Source organism: Amblyraja radiata, chromosome 2 (genome assembly GCF_010909765.2).
Source record: "Amblyraja radiata isolate CabotCenter1 chromosome 2, sAmbRad1.1.pri, whole genome shotgun sequence".
In the NCBI taxonomy this organism is placed as follows: domain Eukaryota; kingdom Metazoa; phylum Chordata; class Chondrichthyes; order Rajiformes; family Rajidae; genus Amblyraja; species Amblyraja radiata.
Window position 1 is genome coordinate 9,391,080 of NC_045957.1, and position 19,829 is coordinate 9,410,908.

At 39.7% G+C, this 19,829-nt stretch overlaps 1 protein-coding gene across 4 annotated transcripts in view; it reads right to left on the reverse strand.

The window, feature by feature from the left end:
- Positions 1 to 4,507: 4,507 nt before the first annotated feature.
- Positions 4,508 to 19,829, reverse strand: part of itgb1 (integrin subunit beta 1) — a 68,758-nt gene continuing 53,436 nt past the window's right edge. For 2 of the 4 annotated variants that reach the window (XM_033041940.1, XM_033041932.1), the window contains exons 11-17: positions 18,308 to 18,510; positions 16,327 to 16,565; positions 11,783 to 12,005; positions 10,995 to 11,221; positions 9,369 to 9,535; positions 9,116 to 9,197; positions 4,508 to 5,671 (exon numbers count right to left, since the gene is read on the reverse strand). In XM_033041940.1, the coding sequence (XP_032897831.1) occupies positions 9,120 to 9,197; positions 9,369 to 9,535; positions 10,995 to 11,221; positions 11,783 to 12,005; positions 16,327 to 16,565; positions 18,308 to 18,510 (1,137 nt within the window). In that variant the 3' untranslated portion in view covers positions 4,508 to 5,671; positions 9,116 to 9,119. The remainder of the gene's footprint in view (positions 5,672 to 9,115; positions 9,198 to 9,368; positions 9,536 to 10,994; positions 11,222 to 11,782; positions 12,006 to 16,326; positions 16,566 to 18,307; positions 18,511 to 19,829) is intronic. The other 2 variants (XM_033041958.1, XM_033041949.1) reach the window with 1 other exon arrangement.

A 19,829-nucleotide genomic window follows, 5' to 3' on the forward strand; every position in this document is an offset into this window, starting at 1 on the left:
ATTTATATACATAATTGTCTTAAGAAGTTTATAAATGTCTACAATAGATGAAATTACCTTTACAAATTTATGAATATCTACATCGTGATAAATATCTTTCTCTTTTTTTTTCATCATGCAAAGAGATGGGAGCAATCGAGTTGCTGGATGTTCAAGGAACAACACAAAGCAACGTTGAGAAGCAGTAATGAGCAGAACAGCACAAGAGACGAGAGGAAGTTGCCAAAATACAGCCAGATCGGTACACGGTAGTACAATGTTTATAGAAGTTTCTCACCCCTCCCCCCCCCCCCCAAAAACGCCGTTGGGGAAACAGACCCAACGGGTCTGCACTTGGTCTAGTCATTCTTAAATGGAAGATCTTTGGAACCATCAGGACTCTTCAGAGAGCTGGCCACCTGGCCAAACTGAGCCATCACGGAGAAGGGCCTTTGTCAGGAAGGTGACCAATTACCCGATGGTCATTCTGACAGAGCTCCAGAGATCCTCTGTGGAGATGGGAGAACCTTCCAGAAGGACAACTATATCTGCAGCACTCCAGCAATCAGGCCTTCATGGTAGAGTGGCCAGACAGAAGCCACTCCTCAGTAAAAGGCCGCTTGGAGTTTGCCAAAAGGCATGAGGAACAGGATTCTCTGGTCTGATGAAAGCAAGATTGAACTCTTCGGCCTGAATGCCAAGCTTCACGTCTGGAGGAAACCAGACACCGCTCATCACTTGGCAAATACAATACCCACGGTGAAGCATAGTGGTGGCAGCATCATGTTGTGGGGATGTTTTCCAGTGGCAGGAATTGAGAGACTAGTCAGGATTGAGGGAAAGATGAACGGAGCAAAGTACAGGGAGATCCTTGATGAAAACCTGCTCCAGTCTACAGAGAAGAATGGGAGAAATTACCCAAATACAGGTGTGCCAAGCTTGTGGCGTTATACCCAAGAAGACTTGAGGCTCTAATCGCTAACAAAGTACTGAGTAAAGGGTCTGAATACTTATGTAAATGTGATATTTCAGTTATTTCTTCTTAATTACTTTGCAAAAATTTCTAAACACCTGTTTCACTTATGGGGTATTGTGTGTAGATTGATGATAAAAAAAATAATAATTTAATCTATTTTAGAATAAGGCTGTAACGTAGCAAATGTGGAAAAAGTGAAGGGGTCTGAATACTTTCTGAATGCAGTGTGTGCGTGTATATCACACACACACACACGTATACATACATGTACCTCTGCCCACACGTGTATATATCTGTGTGGGCAGGTACATATATGTACACACACATGTGTGTGTGTGATATACACACACACACACAGGTCCTATACACAAACCCTCACTAATGTAGGCCAATGTACCAAAAGCATTTTTACCCATCAACCTGTGATGCAAACATCAGGGTATTATGCTCTCTGCTCTACAACTCCCTGGGACACTACCAGTCTAGTCGTCCTGCTCTGGTTTGACTTCCCAAAATGCAAGACCTCACACTTATCTCCATCAGCCATTCCTCGATCTCCTTGCTCAGCTGAGCAAGATCTTGCCGTAATTTTTGCTAACTATCTTCAACTATCTTCAGCGGTCTCCGGTAGGGAATCGACCGTTCCAGGTGGCCCAGCCGCTGAGAGGACTCTCCCGACGCCGGGGCAACAGCACCCGGCGAGAACGGCCAGGAACATTGGGCCTCCATAGAGGCAATAGCGGAGGCATCAATAGGCCTGACTTTGGGAGAACTGGGGATGGGGACTGGACATTGTGCCTTCCCCCACAGTGGTAACCATTGTGGGGGGATGATTTTTGTGTGTAAGTGATTATTTTAGTTTGTGTCCAAGATGGCTGTCGGAAGGGAGAGTGTACGCTGGCGCGGTTTAGCTGCCGCTGCTCTCTCTTCACATTGTGTTTTTGATTTTTTTTGTCTTTGGATCGAATTCTGTCTTTAATTTGTGTATTGGTGATGACTTTATTATTTATTTTACTCCGATTATATGTTTTTTACTCTTGTTAAATTCTGTAAGGTGTCCTTGAGACTTTTGAAAGGCGCCCACAAATAAAATGTATTATTATTATTATTAACGTCTACAATGCCAGCTACTTTAGTGTTAGCTACAAACGTGACCATTCTCATCCAAATCCTTGATACATCTTTCCTTACTGTCCACTCTACCTCCAATTTTGGTGTCAGCTGCAAATCTAATGGTAATGATACCTATGTTGCCATCCAAACTGTTAATATAGGTAAACATTGGACCAGGACCAATCCTGCAACACTCTACTGGTCAGACTTTCAAGCAGAAAACATCCCTCCACAGCTACCCTTTGACTGCTTCTTCCAAGCCAGTTTTGAATCTAACTGGTTAGCTCATCTTGAATTCCATGTGATTTAGCAGACTGGTCTACCATGCAGAACCTGGTCAAAGGTCTGCTAAAGTCCATGAAGACCAAGTCCGCTGTCCGGCTTTCAAACCTCTTGGGTACCACTTCAAAAAGCTATCAGATTATAGACTCGATTTACCCATGCACAAAGCTATGCTATCTTAAATCAGTCCAGTGTTAAAATCCAGTTTTCTACTGCCTGACGGAAGCAGATTTCCTCGGGCTGCTAGCTGCTGAAGAGAAATCGACCCGTCTTCCGTTCCCGATTTTTTTTTTTCAAATCGCGAGACAATTTAATAATTAGATTAAAATAAAAACGCCCTCAACGCCTACAACGTGACGGATCGCAAGAATGGGACAAAACAAAGGATAAGTCGTGTATTTTACATGTAATCTCGTTTCTTGGGATGGCTTTAATCTAATTTTACGTTGCGAAAATGTGATTTGGGCCCCATACGAACTGGCAGTGTTTTTCCTGCCGATATGGGGTTCAAATTCACTGCAAATGCAACGTTCAAATCGATCGCGTTCCAGAAAAACCAACTCGCAAGATGATTTAAATGCTCTTTTTTTTGGACGATCATGTCATAAGAGCATCTAAATCGTCTATATTGTGTTATTGTCTATCCATAGTTAATATTCTTATACTAAATATCAGTTTTAGTCCCATGTATTGTGCAAATTTATATTGAGTGGATGTTTCTAGATTAATTTATGGGAATTAAACATTAAATTCCTTCCATCTGGCATATAAATTCATGACAGTGAGATTTAAAAATCATGTTATATTGTGAATTCTTGTGTGAATGGGATTAGTTTGTTATTTGGATACTTAGGCTATTTAAAAAAAAATATCCTTTTCTTAAGAAATGGAATGTACAGGACTGTTAATGGGAAAGTAGTGGGCAGAAAGGCATGTCATGCATGGTTTGAACAGCAAAAACTTGTAGTTTATAATGCCAAAATTGAAAAGTTGAGGAAAAACAAGGTGTACAGAGTTGCTTATTGGTTACAATCTGAGCAGTATGATGATGCTACTGATTATGATATGCCATAAAGACGGTCTATTGCTAGAAATTGTAATTTATTTACCTATCTGTAACAGACTTACAGCATATTATACAATAATATTAAACTTCTGATCTTGAGAATATCACATTTTTGAATTTTCAAGGCAGTCTGGGTGTTTATTACTATTTCCGTCACAACGGTCAATTTTGTAATTAGCTACAATTAGGTAATTAACTAATTATATGCTTTAATTTCAGGTCAACCAAGTAAGATGTTTTATATTTGTTTCAGAATGCTTCAATCTATAATAACTGAAAAGTTCATTCAGTTCTCTTAATTTTTACGAAAGTTATGGGCTTTTGACTGTCCTCGATCACAGCTTTTGTGTTAAGTCAATGGAAAAGCAATAGGGAACAAGATGTTAATTTCCGAGTATGAAAATGGCCATAACATTTTTAATACTGAAGATATGAAACTGAATTAGGTGTCGAAATAAACTTCTTTTTATGCTTTATCTGTTGGGATAAATTGCAGACTTGATTTTTTTAATCTCAAAATGTTGTAACATTGCTGAATAATGTGCTCTAACACCACAAATATCTACTTCACATAAATCTCCACCCTTCATAATTTTGTACGTCTACCATGTCCCCTTTCAGCCTTCTCCCAAACCAAGGAATGTAAACCTAGTCTATCAAGTTTCTCCTTGAAACAGAAATAAATGCCCAGGCAATATTCTGGTAAATCTACTCTGCACCATCTTCTGTGTAATCACATCCTTTCAATGACGTGGCAACTTGAACTGCACTTGAGCTGTGGCCCAACCAAGCAGTCCAAAGGGTATCAATCCAAAACTCTATCCCATTTCCCTCCACAGATGCTGCCTGACCCTCTGAGCTACTCCGTTATTTGCTCCACACACCGACGTCTTGTGGCAACATTTTACAATGTTCTACCATAACTTCCCTGCTATTGTATTCTGTGTTCTAGCTAATGATGGCAAGTATCCCATGCACTTTTTGCAGCTGATTCAGTTAGGGCTATAATACCCAAAAACATATGCCAAGTGCTAAGCGAGGTGTCAGTGCAACTAAATGTTGCAGTAAAATGGAGATCGAAAGACACAAAATATTTTTATAAAGTCATTTATTTAATAAATAACTCAAGTGTACGCCAAGAGTGAAAATACTTAAAATAAAAAGGCACTTTAAACCAAGAAAGTGATCCAAGTGAAATCAGTCCATACCTGGACAGAATTAATGCAAACAGCTGTATCTAGCATGTGTTCAAGTTACCATTTGCTTGCAGCTTATTAGTACTTATAGCAATTGAACATAAGGGACCGTGCTGAGTTTGTGCAGTTCGCAGAGAACCTGCTTAGAAATGGAAGCGATTGCTAATTGTGTTGATACAAATAAAAGGCCTAGCGGTTGCTACGAAGTACATTTTAAAAAAAACTGCAAAATTATAAACCAATGAATACTTGCATCTAAATTTTAAAAACTAAGTTGGATTTGTCATGATTTGGCAATGTCATTTACCATTAAATGCCATTAAATAAAAATAATCCACATTTGGCAAAGTAGTGTATGCATAACATCAAATATTTCAACACAGTTGTATAATGCTTTATAAATAAAAGCATGTTTTTGCTCAGTTACCCTGATCCAAAGGGCGGTAACAAAATAAAGAGATTACAATTACTGATTTTATAAACCATGATATGACTGCTGGACTAATATGGAATTAGTGAAAAACTGATACTGATTTTTGGCCTACAAAATTCTCTCAGGCACTCGAGTAAATTACAGAAGAGTTTATTCCAAATCATTTCTTTTGGCACAGTGGTCGTGAGGAGATTCTTTCGCTTTTGAGTTTTTCCTTACTCAATTTAAAATACTGTTAATAGAATTTACATGATAACTTTGGAAAGCCTGAATTCTGGAGTATTAAAAATTAAAACAAAGCTATATAAAGAAACAATCATTCCATTCCAACGCTGGTTTTTTTTGCACTCTCTCAAATTAAAACTTTTAAAAAAAGCAACTAATTGTTTACACATACTGTACATGTTTCAAAATCTGCATAGAAAAACTTACATTATTGGTTAGCAAATCACTGCCAAGTGATCTAAAGCTAATTTTGTGACTACAAAAAACCCAAACCCTTTATCTATAGTTTTAATAAAATAAAAATAAGGAACCCTCTCAAAAATGCACAAACTCCATCATTTTCCCTCATATTTTGGGTTGACAATAGTCGTCACAGCACTCTTGTAGATTGGATTTTCACCCTAGTGAGGAGAAAGATAAAATTAATTTTTGGAATTCAAAATAGCCGCTAAAGCGGAAAGCATATTATTGGCAAAATTTACTTCCAAAATATATTAGTCAATAATTATTGCATGTTATACAAGTGTTTTCACTGTGCTTAATCACTGTAGAATATTTATCAATTTGCAGATAACAATACACTTGGATAGTCATCTGCAGGTACAACATTTTTCTTAGTTTTAATGAAAAATTACTGAAATTAGAAGGTTTTAGGTTGGACTTGATTTGCCTCTCGCATGGCCCTACCTACTTCCATGGCCTGGCTATTTTTACATTATCACGTTTCATTTGGATTTTGGCAATTCCTAATCAGTAATTAAGTCCTTCCATTCCCAATGACAAATTCCCGGCCTGCTGAATAAGGATTTAACTCTGGCATAATAAATATGCCTTTATGCCATCTCCTGGTCTCTCATATCTTTGATGGAGAAGGGAGCCAACAGAATATTAATCTACAATTAGGGTGGGACGTTTAAGTTTCCACAGGATAGCAGAAGGCTTTAAATTCACAAATCGAAGCATCAGTAATAGGCTAATTAGCAGAGTAAACCCATCTCAGACAGTTGTCAGAGGTAATCCAAATAAGCACTTTTTAAAATAATATTACTATCCTTTGTATTAAAATTCAGTTCCTTATAACCTGTTGCATGAAGATTACCTGGTATTTAAAAAGGTGTGGCTTCAAAATACATTCCACCTCTAGGTTGGACTGGCAGAGACTCATTTTGTTCACCTGTCATCTTCCTTCACTATTTTAAACATTTTAATGACAATAGAAAATCTTTGTATAGTAAAAAAGAACGAGCAGAGCAGTGGACTATTTGGATAGCTCCGAGGCAAAATGGCCTCAAAATCATTTCCAATAATGCACAACTTCATATCACCTTAATCTTAACTAAATTGGTCTATAATCTTTGCTTTCTTTCAGGAGAATGTGCCATTCTCAGCCCCAATCAGAGTCTAGATAAATTGTTATAGATCCACCCCGAGAAAACCATGCCCAAAAATGAGTGCTATCTAACCTGCACATCTCATGTAGTTATTTAGAGAAGATTGGTTTGTTGCTTGTTGGTGGGTGTTTTTTACTGGGAATGGTAAGATAAAGAAATACTCAAAACTAGTTGCTGGAGTACACCAGACACAGTAATCCCCACTGGGCAAGTCATCTCTGTAAGGCTATCAACTTAACCAGGAGGAAAATATTCAGTTTCAGAACTATTTAACTTGAAAATTCTATTATTTTGTCGGCCATCAGCACACAAAATCTTAACGTTTTTAAACGCATCATAACCAGCTTAAAATAATTGTTATTTTAAACTTGGTAATTTTGTAATAGTAGTAAGTATTCCATTACATTTCATTCAATACAATACATGTAATACAAGTATTGTATTTCTATCAATCTAGACGTTAAATCAAGCTTCTAAAGATACAAATTATATTCTCACATTGCCAGTACCATTTCAGAGCCTAAATACATAACTGTGATAAAACTTCAAGCAAAATTAAATACAACTTCAATTCACAGCACAGCAGTGGCAGGTTAGTTTTTAATGTAGAAGAAATTTTGAAGCACACGAGTCAGGAATTAAATGCAGGTTCACAATATAAAGCAACATGAAGCAAAATGGCAGTTATAGTAACTCCTTGTATAATTTTCTAAAGCCTGCATTTAAAAGCACCATTAAAATACAAAACACTTTCACGGCACTTACTAGAAATACGATTTCAAAAAAGCACGAGATGCCAAGAGAATACAGGCAGCAATGATAAGTTAAGGATCAACCGCGTAAGATTGTATGCTTGAGGGAGAGTATTCTGATCAAGTAACTCTCGCTGTCATAGGAGAACTATCAAGTAGGGTACAAAGAAAAGGAGGCATGGTAGAGCCCAGTGTTGGTGGGGCAGAACTGTCCACGTCAATGGTTAGGTCATGTATAACTGATGGGGGGGGGGGGGGGGAAGCGGTAAGGATTTGAAGTGTGCGCAGATTTTGGAAACTGGGTATCAGTGATGGCCGATCAGAACAAACCAAGCAGAGTTTAATTCCAGATCAATTAGACTCTTTTGTAATTAATTTTTTCTTCAAAATAATTGAAAATCCAGAAGCCATGAGCGGCACTATATACAAGGCTTTCTTTGACGTCATTTTGAATGAGGGGCAGAGGATGGGATACCAGCCAGGGAAGAATGAGAACTGGCAAGTCAGGAAGACACCGTGTCAATAAAAGTTCCAGAAGCAGAGGGGATGAAGAAAGAACAGACGTGGAAGCTAAAAAAACCAGAGAGAAGGTGGATGTGGAATTGAAAACTGTCTGGATCATCTCAAGGGCTGGCCACGTATGGATTCATTGGAGCGGTGATTCAGAGCAGAGACCAGGTGAGACTGCAGCGTAATGTTCAAAAGTGCTGCCAATTACTGAATCCCAAATCTAATAGAAATAGGGAAGGTAGACACAAAAAGCTGGAAAAAGTCGAGACCCTTCTTCGGGTCAGTCCCCTGACTCTGAAGAAGGGTCTCGACCCAAAATGTCACCTATTCCTTTTCACTAGAAATGCTGTCTGACCTGCTGTGTAACTCCAGCCTTTTGTGTCATCTTCAGTTTAAACCAGCATCTGCAGTTCCTTCCAAGATTGTAATTGTTTGTGGAGGAATATACATACCACCTTTCCTATTCTCTACTAATGAATGGGTGATGTTTCGTACAGAATCCAATTTTAATAATATGGATTCCTGACAGTGACATTGAATCACAAGCTACTGGACCATACACATGACTGGTCCTCATTCTAGAAAGGGTTCAAACATCAAGACCTGGAGAAAGTATTTCAAACCTTTTGACTGAGAGGACATCTGCAATAATAAGGATTCCTTGTGATTAACCATCACAATCACTCAACATAGGAGGCAAGATACATATACATAATTGGAACTTGACCAAACGAGAGGAAAAAAAAAAAAGAAGAAAAAAAAACCTGGAACAGCAAACCATGTTTCAGTCATACAAGATGTTTAGTTAGTAAAGTGCACAAAGCATGCACTCAGGCACTCAAATGTATCTAAAGAAGCCTCACCATTTCCAACAGAACTTGGGTAGCAGGTTTCTGAAGAGCATAATTTATTGTTTTGTATACAGTATGGGGTGAAGCTTGCCAAACTCACAGTGTCTTGCCGATTAGTTTATTGGATTCTTGTGTGCATGTCTGATGTAAATTCTAATACAGAATGTATGTCTCCTGTCTCTGGTTACAATCAAAAATATCCATGAAGAAAATCAGATTGCATTTTCCTTTTTTGAATATGTGTAAATGTTTAAAGGGCAAGTCTTCAGTCACTACATGTTAAGCAGGCAACCACAGAAAAGCAAAGATGAGAAGACCATGCAAGAGAAGATAATACAAACAGGTTTAGAGAGAAGCAACTTTGCGGCCATAATTTGGATTCTTGAATTTGTGTATAGGACTCCTGTAAATAGGATTTTCTTGCTATAGAGAAAACAAATATGGAAAATCAGCAAAAAGAAAAAAAAAGATTAAAAAATTAGATATTGTACATTATAAAAGAAACTCCTATATTCAAGGAGATTGTAAATGAAACTTGGTTACTTTGTTGAATCCATGATAACCTTTCCAAAATGTACGAAGAACTAGACTTACTGTATCCCATTTAGCATTCATTTTCTCCTTTTCAAATTTTGCGAACTCCCTTCGGTCATGAATGATCATCAGTAGTTTCCATATCAGCAACAAGGCAAGGCCTATAAGGACAATACCAGCAACCACACCAGCTACAATTGGAATGACGTCAGGTGCCTGTGGACATTCTAGGAAAAGAAAGACATTAAAAACAAAATTTTATGGACATAACATTTTCTTGGAGAAAATACAGCTATTCTTTACAAACAGACCAGAACGTTCAAGTATATCTATTGATGATATATGGAAATAATTCACACACACCGGGAAAATACAAAACCTATGAGCAGAAGTTTTCTTTTTTTCTCATTATTGCAGTGGAAATGCGTTGAAGATGACAGAAATTATAAAAGTGATCCATTGTACATGAAATCTGGTAGTGTGGAAATCAAGGACCTTAGAAACACTAGCCTTGCTCTGGCTGGACGAGAGGGTGGGAGGATGAGATGAATGTGGAGGTACAGGAAAGACATGAGACGTACCTGAGGGTTTTGACCCCTGCGGTAGAGGGAAAGCAATGGCTGGAGGCTTTATGTGGAAAGCCTCATCATTAGAACAGATGCAGCCGTTATAGAGGAACTGGAAGTATGGGATAAGAGTCCTGGCAGGGAGCCATGATGAGAGGAAATATAGTTACAATAGGTGCGAGAGTCTGTGGGCGGGTAAAGGGTAATCAAACCTGAGACAGGTAGAATAATTCAGAAAGTAAAGAATCTGAGGGGGACGACGTGAAAACAAGTGAAGGCTGGAAATAGGCAGCAAAGGTCCTTTGTGTTCCATTTGAGAGAAGGAAGCAATGCATAAATACAGTGCTGGGGACAATTGAGGTGGTGTGGGGGGGGGGGGAAATTGAGGGAGGGGATCACAGCAAGACCACATGTCCCACGAAGACACAGGGACAGCTTGGGTTCACGCAAGTTCCCACAGCCACACCTCTGACCTGATCGGGAGCAAAGGTAGAGGCAATTGAGAAGTTATTCAATATCCAAATCAGGGGAACGAGTCAATTGTTGGAGGGGAACTAGTTGGGTCTCTGTTCAAAGAAATAAGTTTGCTGAAGGCAGGCTGAAACAACAGACAGGCTGGCTTGTGCCCCTTAGGGAAGAGATAGAAGTGGGCTGAGAATGTGGGGGCACTACTAGGCTAGAAGCTGCTGAGGGAAAACCTTCAGAGGAAATGAGATCAGTGAACATTTGTATACAATGGGTTGATGTGACCATTTTGTAGTTTTCTGATCTTTCAGGGGAATACATTGCCTTTCCCATAGCTGTTACCTGATAAATTGACCTCCATTGCGAGGAACTCAAAAGGGCAATGTCCTCAATTACATTCCCGTCTATTGGTTGTACTTTCCACAACTTAAGCACGGCAAAAAGGAAATGTTGACAATCCTCTCTGACAGATCCCTAATGAATCCTATGCTGTTCCAGATACTTGTTTTATTTTGAATATCGTCTCATTGCTTAACTAACATTGTTTACAGATAATGTATGTTAGTGTACTTCTTACCTACAATTACCTAGATCTTACCTACAATTTGTAACATACGAATCACAGTTGAGGACGCCCAAAATACAATAGTCTTACCTGCATTTTTGGTAACATGAACTTCTGGAACATTCTGGTCATTGACAGAATAGGAAAAGTAGAACCAACAGTCATTCTCATCCTTCTCCTTACAGTGAGCAATTGATGGAGCTTGGCCTGGTTGTGGTAACTCATCTTGCTTTTCCACCAAAATAACTTCAAACTCACACTGATCGCAGGTATCTTTCTTGGGTCCTTTCTGGAAGGCTTTACATTGAACGCAATCCCTAGCAAACACACAAGTATTGCAAATCAGTGGAGAATCTTGCCAATTAGGGTACGAAAGAGATTAAATTATAGATTGGGTGACCAGGGTAAGTGACTTCAATAAAGTTCCATGGGAGATTTCACAGACCACTTTCCTTAATTTACTCATGATTTGAAGATAACATTTCTACAAATACCAACCATTCTTTGTTCCAATTTATGATGGTTTTAGTAGGAATGCAGGATTTGAACACAGTAATAGACAAAATGCAGATTAAACTAATCATGCATTTTGCATGCATTTTAAAAATTACATTTATTGGGTATCACTGAAGAGATTGAGTTTACCCTTATCTCAAAAAGCTAATATTAGGAATGTATCTCTTCATGCCCCATTTACTTCAGGATTTTCCTAACCTTTTCAAACACAACTCAGTAGGATTAAGTGTTTCTTCTAAAATAAAGAAAAACATTTACGTATGCACCATAACTTTCATTCAATAAATGTGGCATAATGTGCAGATGCTTTTCTAAAGGAACATGAAAAAAAAAATGAACTTGCTGATCACGCAATTAACTACCTGTGTGCTGTACAGACTCCTGGGCAAGTTGGGCACATTTCGCAGGCGGACCCCTGGAATTTTGGATCAGTGCACTTGCATCGACCACATTCACATTTTCCTCTGCCATTGCACTCCTGTCCATTCTTTGAAATACAAGTGGAATTGTCCAGGGAGCAATCACAGGCATTGCCAGTAAAGTTGGGGAAACATTCACATATCTTACATTTACAGATTCCATTTCCTGCAATGGAAGAAATAAACATTTCTAAATACTCTGCGATCCACACACATTACCACCTCTCCACAACCATTGATCCCACGGCAAAATCAAGATACTTGTGAACCAGAACCATGGAATAGTTACAGCAGAGCCATTCCTGCTCGTCATATTTTCTGTGTGTAAGAAGGAACTGCAGATGCTGGTTTAAACTGAAAATAGACACAAAATGCTGGAGTAACTCAGCGGGACAGGCAGCATCTCTGGCAAGAAGGAATGGGTGATGTTTCGGGTCGAGACCCTTCTTCAGAACATACACAAGTTAATGCGACATACTAAAAAAGAATCCTAAACAAACACGTATGGTGGACAGAACTGCACACAATGCCTGAGTTGTGGTCAAACCAATGTCTTATAAAAGTTCATCATGACTTTTCTTTTTAACTTGAACTTTTATGCTTCCATTTATAAAGCTAAAGATTCCATATTCTTTTTTAACATTTCCTTGATCTGCCCTTCGCTTTTCAATTAAGTATATTTGTATTACCAAAAAGACACAAAGTGCTGGAGTAACTCAGTGAGTCAAGCAGCATCTCAGCAGAACATGGATAGGTGATACATAGGTGATGTTTTGAGTTGGGACCCTTCTTCAGGCCAAACCTGTTCTTAAATTTGGGATTTTGCCCTTTAATTTATAAACCCAAATTATAAATTGAATAATAATAATAATAATAAATTTTATTTGTTGGGCGCCTTTCAGACATCTCAAGGACACCTTACATAGATTAACAGGAATATAAACATATAATCAGAGTAAAATAAATAATAAAGACATCACAGAGACACAAACTAAAAACAGAATTCAGTCCAAAAACAGAAAATCAAAAACACAATGTGAAGAGAGAGCAGCGGCAGCCAATGCGCGCCAGCGTCCACTCTCCCTTCACGGCAGCCATCTTGGACAAAGACTAACAGGATTACGTAGAGACAGAAAATCATCCCCCCCACAATGGTTACCACTGTCAATTGCCTTATAATTGGTAGCATGGGAAGTGAATGCTTTAATCCTTTTTCAGTCAGTAGAGCCTATACAGCACATAAAAAAGGCCTATGGCCCAATACGTCCATCATAACTAAATTGTCTAACCAAGCCAATCCCATTTGCTTGTTCTTGGCCCATATCCCTTCAATACCTTTCCTGTCAATGTACCTGTCTAAGAGTATTTTAAATGTCATAATTATACCACCTCAATTACTTCCTTTGGGAACCCGTTCCATAAATGTACCAACCTCTGCACGAAAAAGTTGTCCATCAGGACTTTCAAAAAAAATCTTTCCTATCTCACCTTAAACCTATGTCCTCTAGTTCTCGATTTCCCTACCCTGCAGCAAAACTGGTTATTCACCTTGTCTATGGTACTCATTATTTCATATATATCTCTCTACACAATCACCCCTCAGCATCCTAAATTCCAGGGGAAAAAATCCTGACCTATTCAGTCGCAGCTTATAACTTAAACCCTCCAGACCCATTCTTTTTTTGCATTGTTTCTAGTTTAGTATTATCTTTCCTAGAACTGTACACTGAACTGTCATTTTGGCCTTACTAAGATCTCGTACAGTATTCCACAACACTCCCAAGTGCTCTGTCATTTAATGTGTTCAGTCTCATGTTGGATATTATGGCTGCAATCATCAATGTTAACTTTCTTATCTGTTGTGCAGTGCACCGAGGCCTACAAAAATCACCGAGCAATCCCATAAGATGCATCCCCCACAGTTCCCTCTAAAATATTCCCACATCTGAAAATGCTGCCTCTTCTGCTATCTGTATACATGATGTGATGTGAATCCTGCTGAAAGAGTGCATAGATTTAAGTTGAATTCACACACTGCACTTTGAAATGTGGCTTTATTTCTATGCATTTAAAAGAGCATTTAAATATTTTTGCAATTTGACTTTGAAATAAGTTTGCAGTTTCCACCCAATGTAAAATGCTGAAACAATGTCCGTATGGAGTGATAATTACTTAAAGCAGAAACACATGCAAGTGTAGGGAGATGGGATTAGTTTAGATTGGCATCAAGGTGGGCCGAAGGGCCTGTTTTTATGTTGCATTGTTCAAGTAAACAGGCCTCCAAGCTGACATTTCTTTCCAAATTGGGTTGGGCACAGTTCTAATTCAACACAAATGGAGGGCAATCTGGAACATTAAAATCCTTTTCAACAGCTTCCTTACCACCCATGAGAGGCTCACTGGCCTATAATTTCCTGGATTATCATTCTTTCCCTTTTTAAACAAAGAAACAACATTGGCTACTGTACAGTTCTCTGGGATGTTGCTCATGGTTCAAGAGGATACAAAGATCTGTGTCAAGGCCCCAGCAAACTCCCCTCTCAATAATCTGGTATAGATCCCATTAGGCCCTTGGGACATAGGCTCTTCAAGAGACCCACATCAGCATCAAAATGCCCTAGCATATTAGTAAACCTCACAACAATCTCACCATCGTCCATGTCCTTCTCCTTGGTGAATACTGATGTAAAGTACTCGTTTAGTAACATGCCACATCCTCTTGACTCCATGCAAAAATTCCTTCCTTTATCATTGAATAGTTTTAACTTCTCCCTGGTTACCTTCTTGTGTTAATGTCCATGTAAAATGTTTTAGGATTCTCTTTAATTCAACTTGCCCATATCACTTCATGGAACCTTCGAGCCCTCTTAATTCCATTCTCAAGTTCTTTGCTACTTTTTTATTTTAAAAAGGCCCTGTCTGATTTCATTTCCTAAACCTCCTTTTTCTTTTTGACCATATTTACAATCTCATCACCCAACATTCCCATCCGTACCTTGCCAATCGTGTTCCTGCTCTTTACTTGCATTGAGCTCTGACCTGTTGGTTTCTAAAGAACTCTCACTTCGATGTGAACATCCCCAATAACAACTGCTCCCAATTTTCTTTCCCTAGCTCCTCATTAATAATGTCATTTTCCTTCCCCCAATTTAGTACTTTCCCCAAGACAAATACTTCTTCATCATTATTAAAAAAACCTAAGCATTTATAATCGCTGTTCCCAAAATGCTTTCCCACTGAAAGTCCAGTCACCTGGCTGGGTATTCCCCCAATACAAAGTTCTGTTTGGATCCTCTGAGTTCGAATGATTGATACAGCGATGAAACAGGCTCTTCGGCCCACTTAGTCCATGCCAACAAATGATCACCTATTCACACTAGTTCTACGCTATCCCACTTTCTCATCCACTCGGGCAATTTACAGAGGCCAATTAACATATAAACCTTAATGGTGATGTGATGTGGGTGGAAACCGGAGCACTCGGGGGTCGTTAAAACAGAGGGTTTACTGTACTGTTTCAAGAAACCCCCTCGGATATACCTAACAAATTCTGTTTCCTCTAAGCCACTTGACTAAGGAAGTCCCAGTCAATACTGTGGAAATTAAAGTCATCCACTGCAAAAAGGGCACAGACCCAAAATGTTGTCTGTCCATTCTCTCCACAAATATCTCCTGACCCAGACAGGCTTCTTCCAAGCACTTTACTATGACAACCCTGTTTCTTTTACATCTTTCCTTAATGTTTCATCATATCTGTTTCTCTACACATCTGCAGTTCCTTCCTACACAATGTTGTGTGAAGCCTGGTTACTAGCAGGTGCAACATTGATTCAGCCAGGCCACTCGTGTTGCATACTTGCCTCCACAGATGGAACCACCAGCTCTGTCACAGCTGGCTATTGGGAGTTTTATAGTATAATTTCACCAGAGTGATTGCACCTTCCTTATTTTGGAGTTTCGCCCATATTGCCTTAGCGAATGTCCCTCCAGTCGTTCCTCAGTGACATTATCCCCAATTAGTTAAGCAACCCCCCCCCCCAACTCTTTTACCTCACTATCACATCTGAAACATCGAAACACTGGAATGTTGAGCTACTGGTCACATCCCTCTCAAAACCAAGACTCCGTAATGGTCATGACATCAAACAAACATATTTATTTTGCCACAGTAAGAATATTTGTGACAATGCTGTAAATAAGTGTTCTGTGAAGATAGACACAAAATGCTGGAGTAACTCGGCGGGACAAGCAGCATCTCTGGAGAGAGGAAATGGGTGACGTTTCGGGTCTGAAGAAGGGTCTCGACCCGAAACGTCACCCATTCCTTCTATCCAGAGGTGCTGCCTGTCCCGAGTTACTCCAGCATTTTCTATCCACCTTTGGTGCAAACCAGCATCTGCAGTTCCTTCCTACACAATGTTGTGTGAAGCCCGGTCACTAGCAGGTGCAACATTGATTCAGCCAGGCCACTCGTGTTGCATACTTGCCTCCACAGATGGAACCACCAGCTCTGTCACAGTTGAAGTTATCACATTCACAATATTTGCCAGAGATGATTTCATTGGGATTGTCTCTCTTTTTGCAGACACATTCCCCACAGATGCAATCTCCATTGTCACCACAGATTAGAGATGCATTATCTTTTCTACATGAAGCATCCATGTCCTCATTGTTTACTTCATCAGTGCTGCATTCACAGGAGCGACCAATGCGTCCTTTGTTACATCTGGAAATGAAGCAGTCCACATTTTAAACGGGTGATCGTAATACCGCTCTAATATATTTAATATTTAAAAAAAGAAAATCTTATCTATTACTTTCTCCCCACAGCAAAACTGCCACAAATAATAAATCTGAACGTTGCTATATTGAGGTAGAGAGAGGGCAGAGACACTTTGGCACACAGAGTCAATGCTGACCATCAAATATCTTCCACATTGTGATCAATAACCCTCCTCCATCCCCCAGATGATATCATTAATTTACTGGCAACTTACAGTGGCCAATTATCGTGTCAACCTGAGCAATTTTTAGGATAGAAAGGGAAACAAGAGCACCTAAAAGGAAACTAATGTGATCACGGGGAGAATGTAAACTCCCCTTAAGACCATACGATAGCAACATTAAAGAGGCATTTAGACAGATAAACACACAGTCAGAGGATAGAAGGGTATGAACCATGTACAGGCAAATGGGATTAGTTTAGATTGGCATCATAGTAAGCATAACCTGCCAAGTGTTTCCAATGTTTTCTGTTTCATTTCAGATTTCCACGACCTGCAGGGCTTTTCTTTAGGTTTAGCTTTGTTTACAGATAAAGCGCGGAAATAGGCCCTTTGGCCCATCGAGTCCGCACTGACCAGCGACCCCCGCACATTATCATTACCCTACGCACGCTGGGGACAATCTTTTGACATTTATACCAAGCCAATTAACCTACAAACCTGTACGTCTTTGGCGTGTGGGAGGAAACCGAAGATCTCGGAGAAAACCCACGCAGGTCACGGGGAGAACGTACAAACTCCGTGCAGACAAGCACCCGTAGTCAGGATCAAACCCGGGTCTCTGGCGCTGTAAGGCAGCAGCTTTACCGCTGTGCCACCGTGATGTTATGCTGCGTTCTCCCAAAATTTAACCACCACAGGATTGTGTTCAAATTTACAATAATCTGGGTACTGTGCTATCAATGCCTGAGATTTACAAGATTGATTAGAGTTTATATTTATTATTGTCACCTGCACAAGTGCAGCGATAAACCTTGTTTTGCATGCTATTCAAAAGATCAGATAAAACTGTAGTCAAATACAATCAAGACAAACTCAAGTAGAATAGATAGAGCAAAGGGGAAGATACAGAGTGCCGAATATAGATAATATCCATGCTTCTCATAAACAAGTGAAAACAGAACAAACCTTTGCACGAATTGAGAATAAATGGTCCCTGGGGCAATTACAGTAATAGGCCATGAATCATTAACATACCAGATGGCATTTAGAAGTAAGAGCCTTAAACAGTCACATTTCTATAAATTACAACACTGCACCAAAATGATTTCTTACAGACAAATTACGGTCTCATTAACTGCATTAGCAGTTCCAACGAGAGACAAATCAATCTTATCTTTGCAAATGAGTCTCATCCAAAACAATGTAGCTCCTACAGATTGCTTGCATTATTGTTGCTGCCTCATTAAATGCTGCTCAGTTCTACAGTGGCAACATTCCTTACATTGAACAAAATAATTTAAAAAATATTCCTTCAAATATAAGCTGTCACAAAGAACAGGCCCCTTTATCAAATCCCTGCTTTGTTAACTGCTGAAAAGTTGAGATATCTTAAACTTCAGCATCGTGTTAAGTTACAAAAACAATTGTAATGTCCATAAACAAAATGTAGCTTGACCTTTATTGGTTCCCCATCCCAGACATGAACACAATTATTAAAAGACTAGATAAGCTGGTCCCCTACCTGCAGGCTCCACATTCAAAGGTTCCATTACCCTGATGACAATCTTGGCTATCGGGATTTACTTTTTTATGACAGTCACATTCACAAATATATTCGAGAGTAACCTCCACATTCTCCGTAAATCCCAGAGGTTTTATTTCAAGAGTGTTCTTTACACCTTCATTTGGACATTTTATTGCTGTGATGCTTATGTTGAAGCTCACCTAAAAGGCAAAGCAAAGGATTGTTTTCACTCCTGGTCCCATGTTCCCCAGTCCATTTGTCAGGGCCCTGGTTCCCATTCTCCCATGTGGTCCCATTGGCTGAACTCCAGAGGTGAAGTGAGAGCAACTTTTGATCAAGTATTGCATCAAGGAACCCTGCCTAAACTGAAGTCAATGGGAATCGAGTGAACCCCACTGCTGGACATCCGTGCAGGCAACTCAGGTTGGCATCCTCATGCCAGAATAGGGATATTTGCTGACGATTGCACAATGTTCACTCCCGTTTGTGACTCCTTGGTCCACATCCAATTGCAGCAAGATCTGGACTGATCAAGACCAATGATCAAGACCAGGCTAGGGCTGACAGGTTGCAAGTTACATTCAAGCCATATGAGTGTTGGGCCATGATGATATCGAACAAGGAAATCCAGCCTCCATTCCTTATCAATATCCTGGAGTTATTACTGATCAAAAAAATGAATTGGAACAGGCATATACTCAACAGCGGCAACTAGAATAGGCCAGAGGCGAGGAATCCAGTGGTAACTTAATTCCTAACGCACCATGTATAAGGCTCAAGTCAGGAGTGTGACAGAATACCATCCACTTGCCTGGATGATGGCAACTTCAACAACACTCATGAAACTGGCTGCCATGCAGTCTGTAGCAGCTTGCTGGATGTGTACTCCATCCACAACCACACAGTTCTACCATCTACAGGATGCACTGCAGCAATCTATCAAGATTCCTTAGCCAAGGACCCCTACCCAGCTTGACGGACAAGGGCAGCAAATGCATGGGAACATCAGACCATGCCAGTTTGGAAATATGTAATCGTTCCTTCACTGTTGCTCGTCAAATTCCTGGAATTCTTCCGACAGCATTATGGGTGCACCCACACCCAGGGACTGCAACAATGCAAGATGACAACTGGCAATCTTTTGGGGGGTAATTAAGGATGGACAATTAGGTCCGGGCTCAACCTGTAAAGCTTATGTCCCTTGAACGAATTAAAGACAAAAGGACAGAGACATCACGGTACAACTTCACAAAGCACTGGTTAGGGTCCTAGCTGCAGTACTAAGTGCAGCTCTGGTCATCACAGGTCAAGGTCATCCAAATTGCCTGGAGTATAGAGAAAATGTGTCCAGATGTTGTCTGGACAAAGGGCTTCAGTTTGGAGATTCTGGATAGTCTGGGTTAGTACTCTTTGGAGCAGTGGGGGCTGAGAGGAGACTAACTGAGGTATGCAGAATTCTGAGGAGCAATGATAAGATAGAGTCGTCAGGAGAAAGCCATTCTCCATGGCAGAGATATAC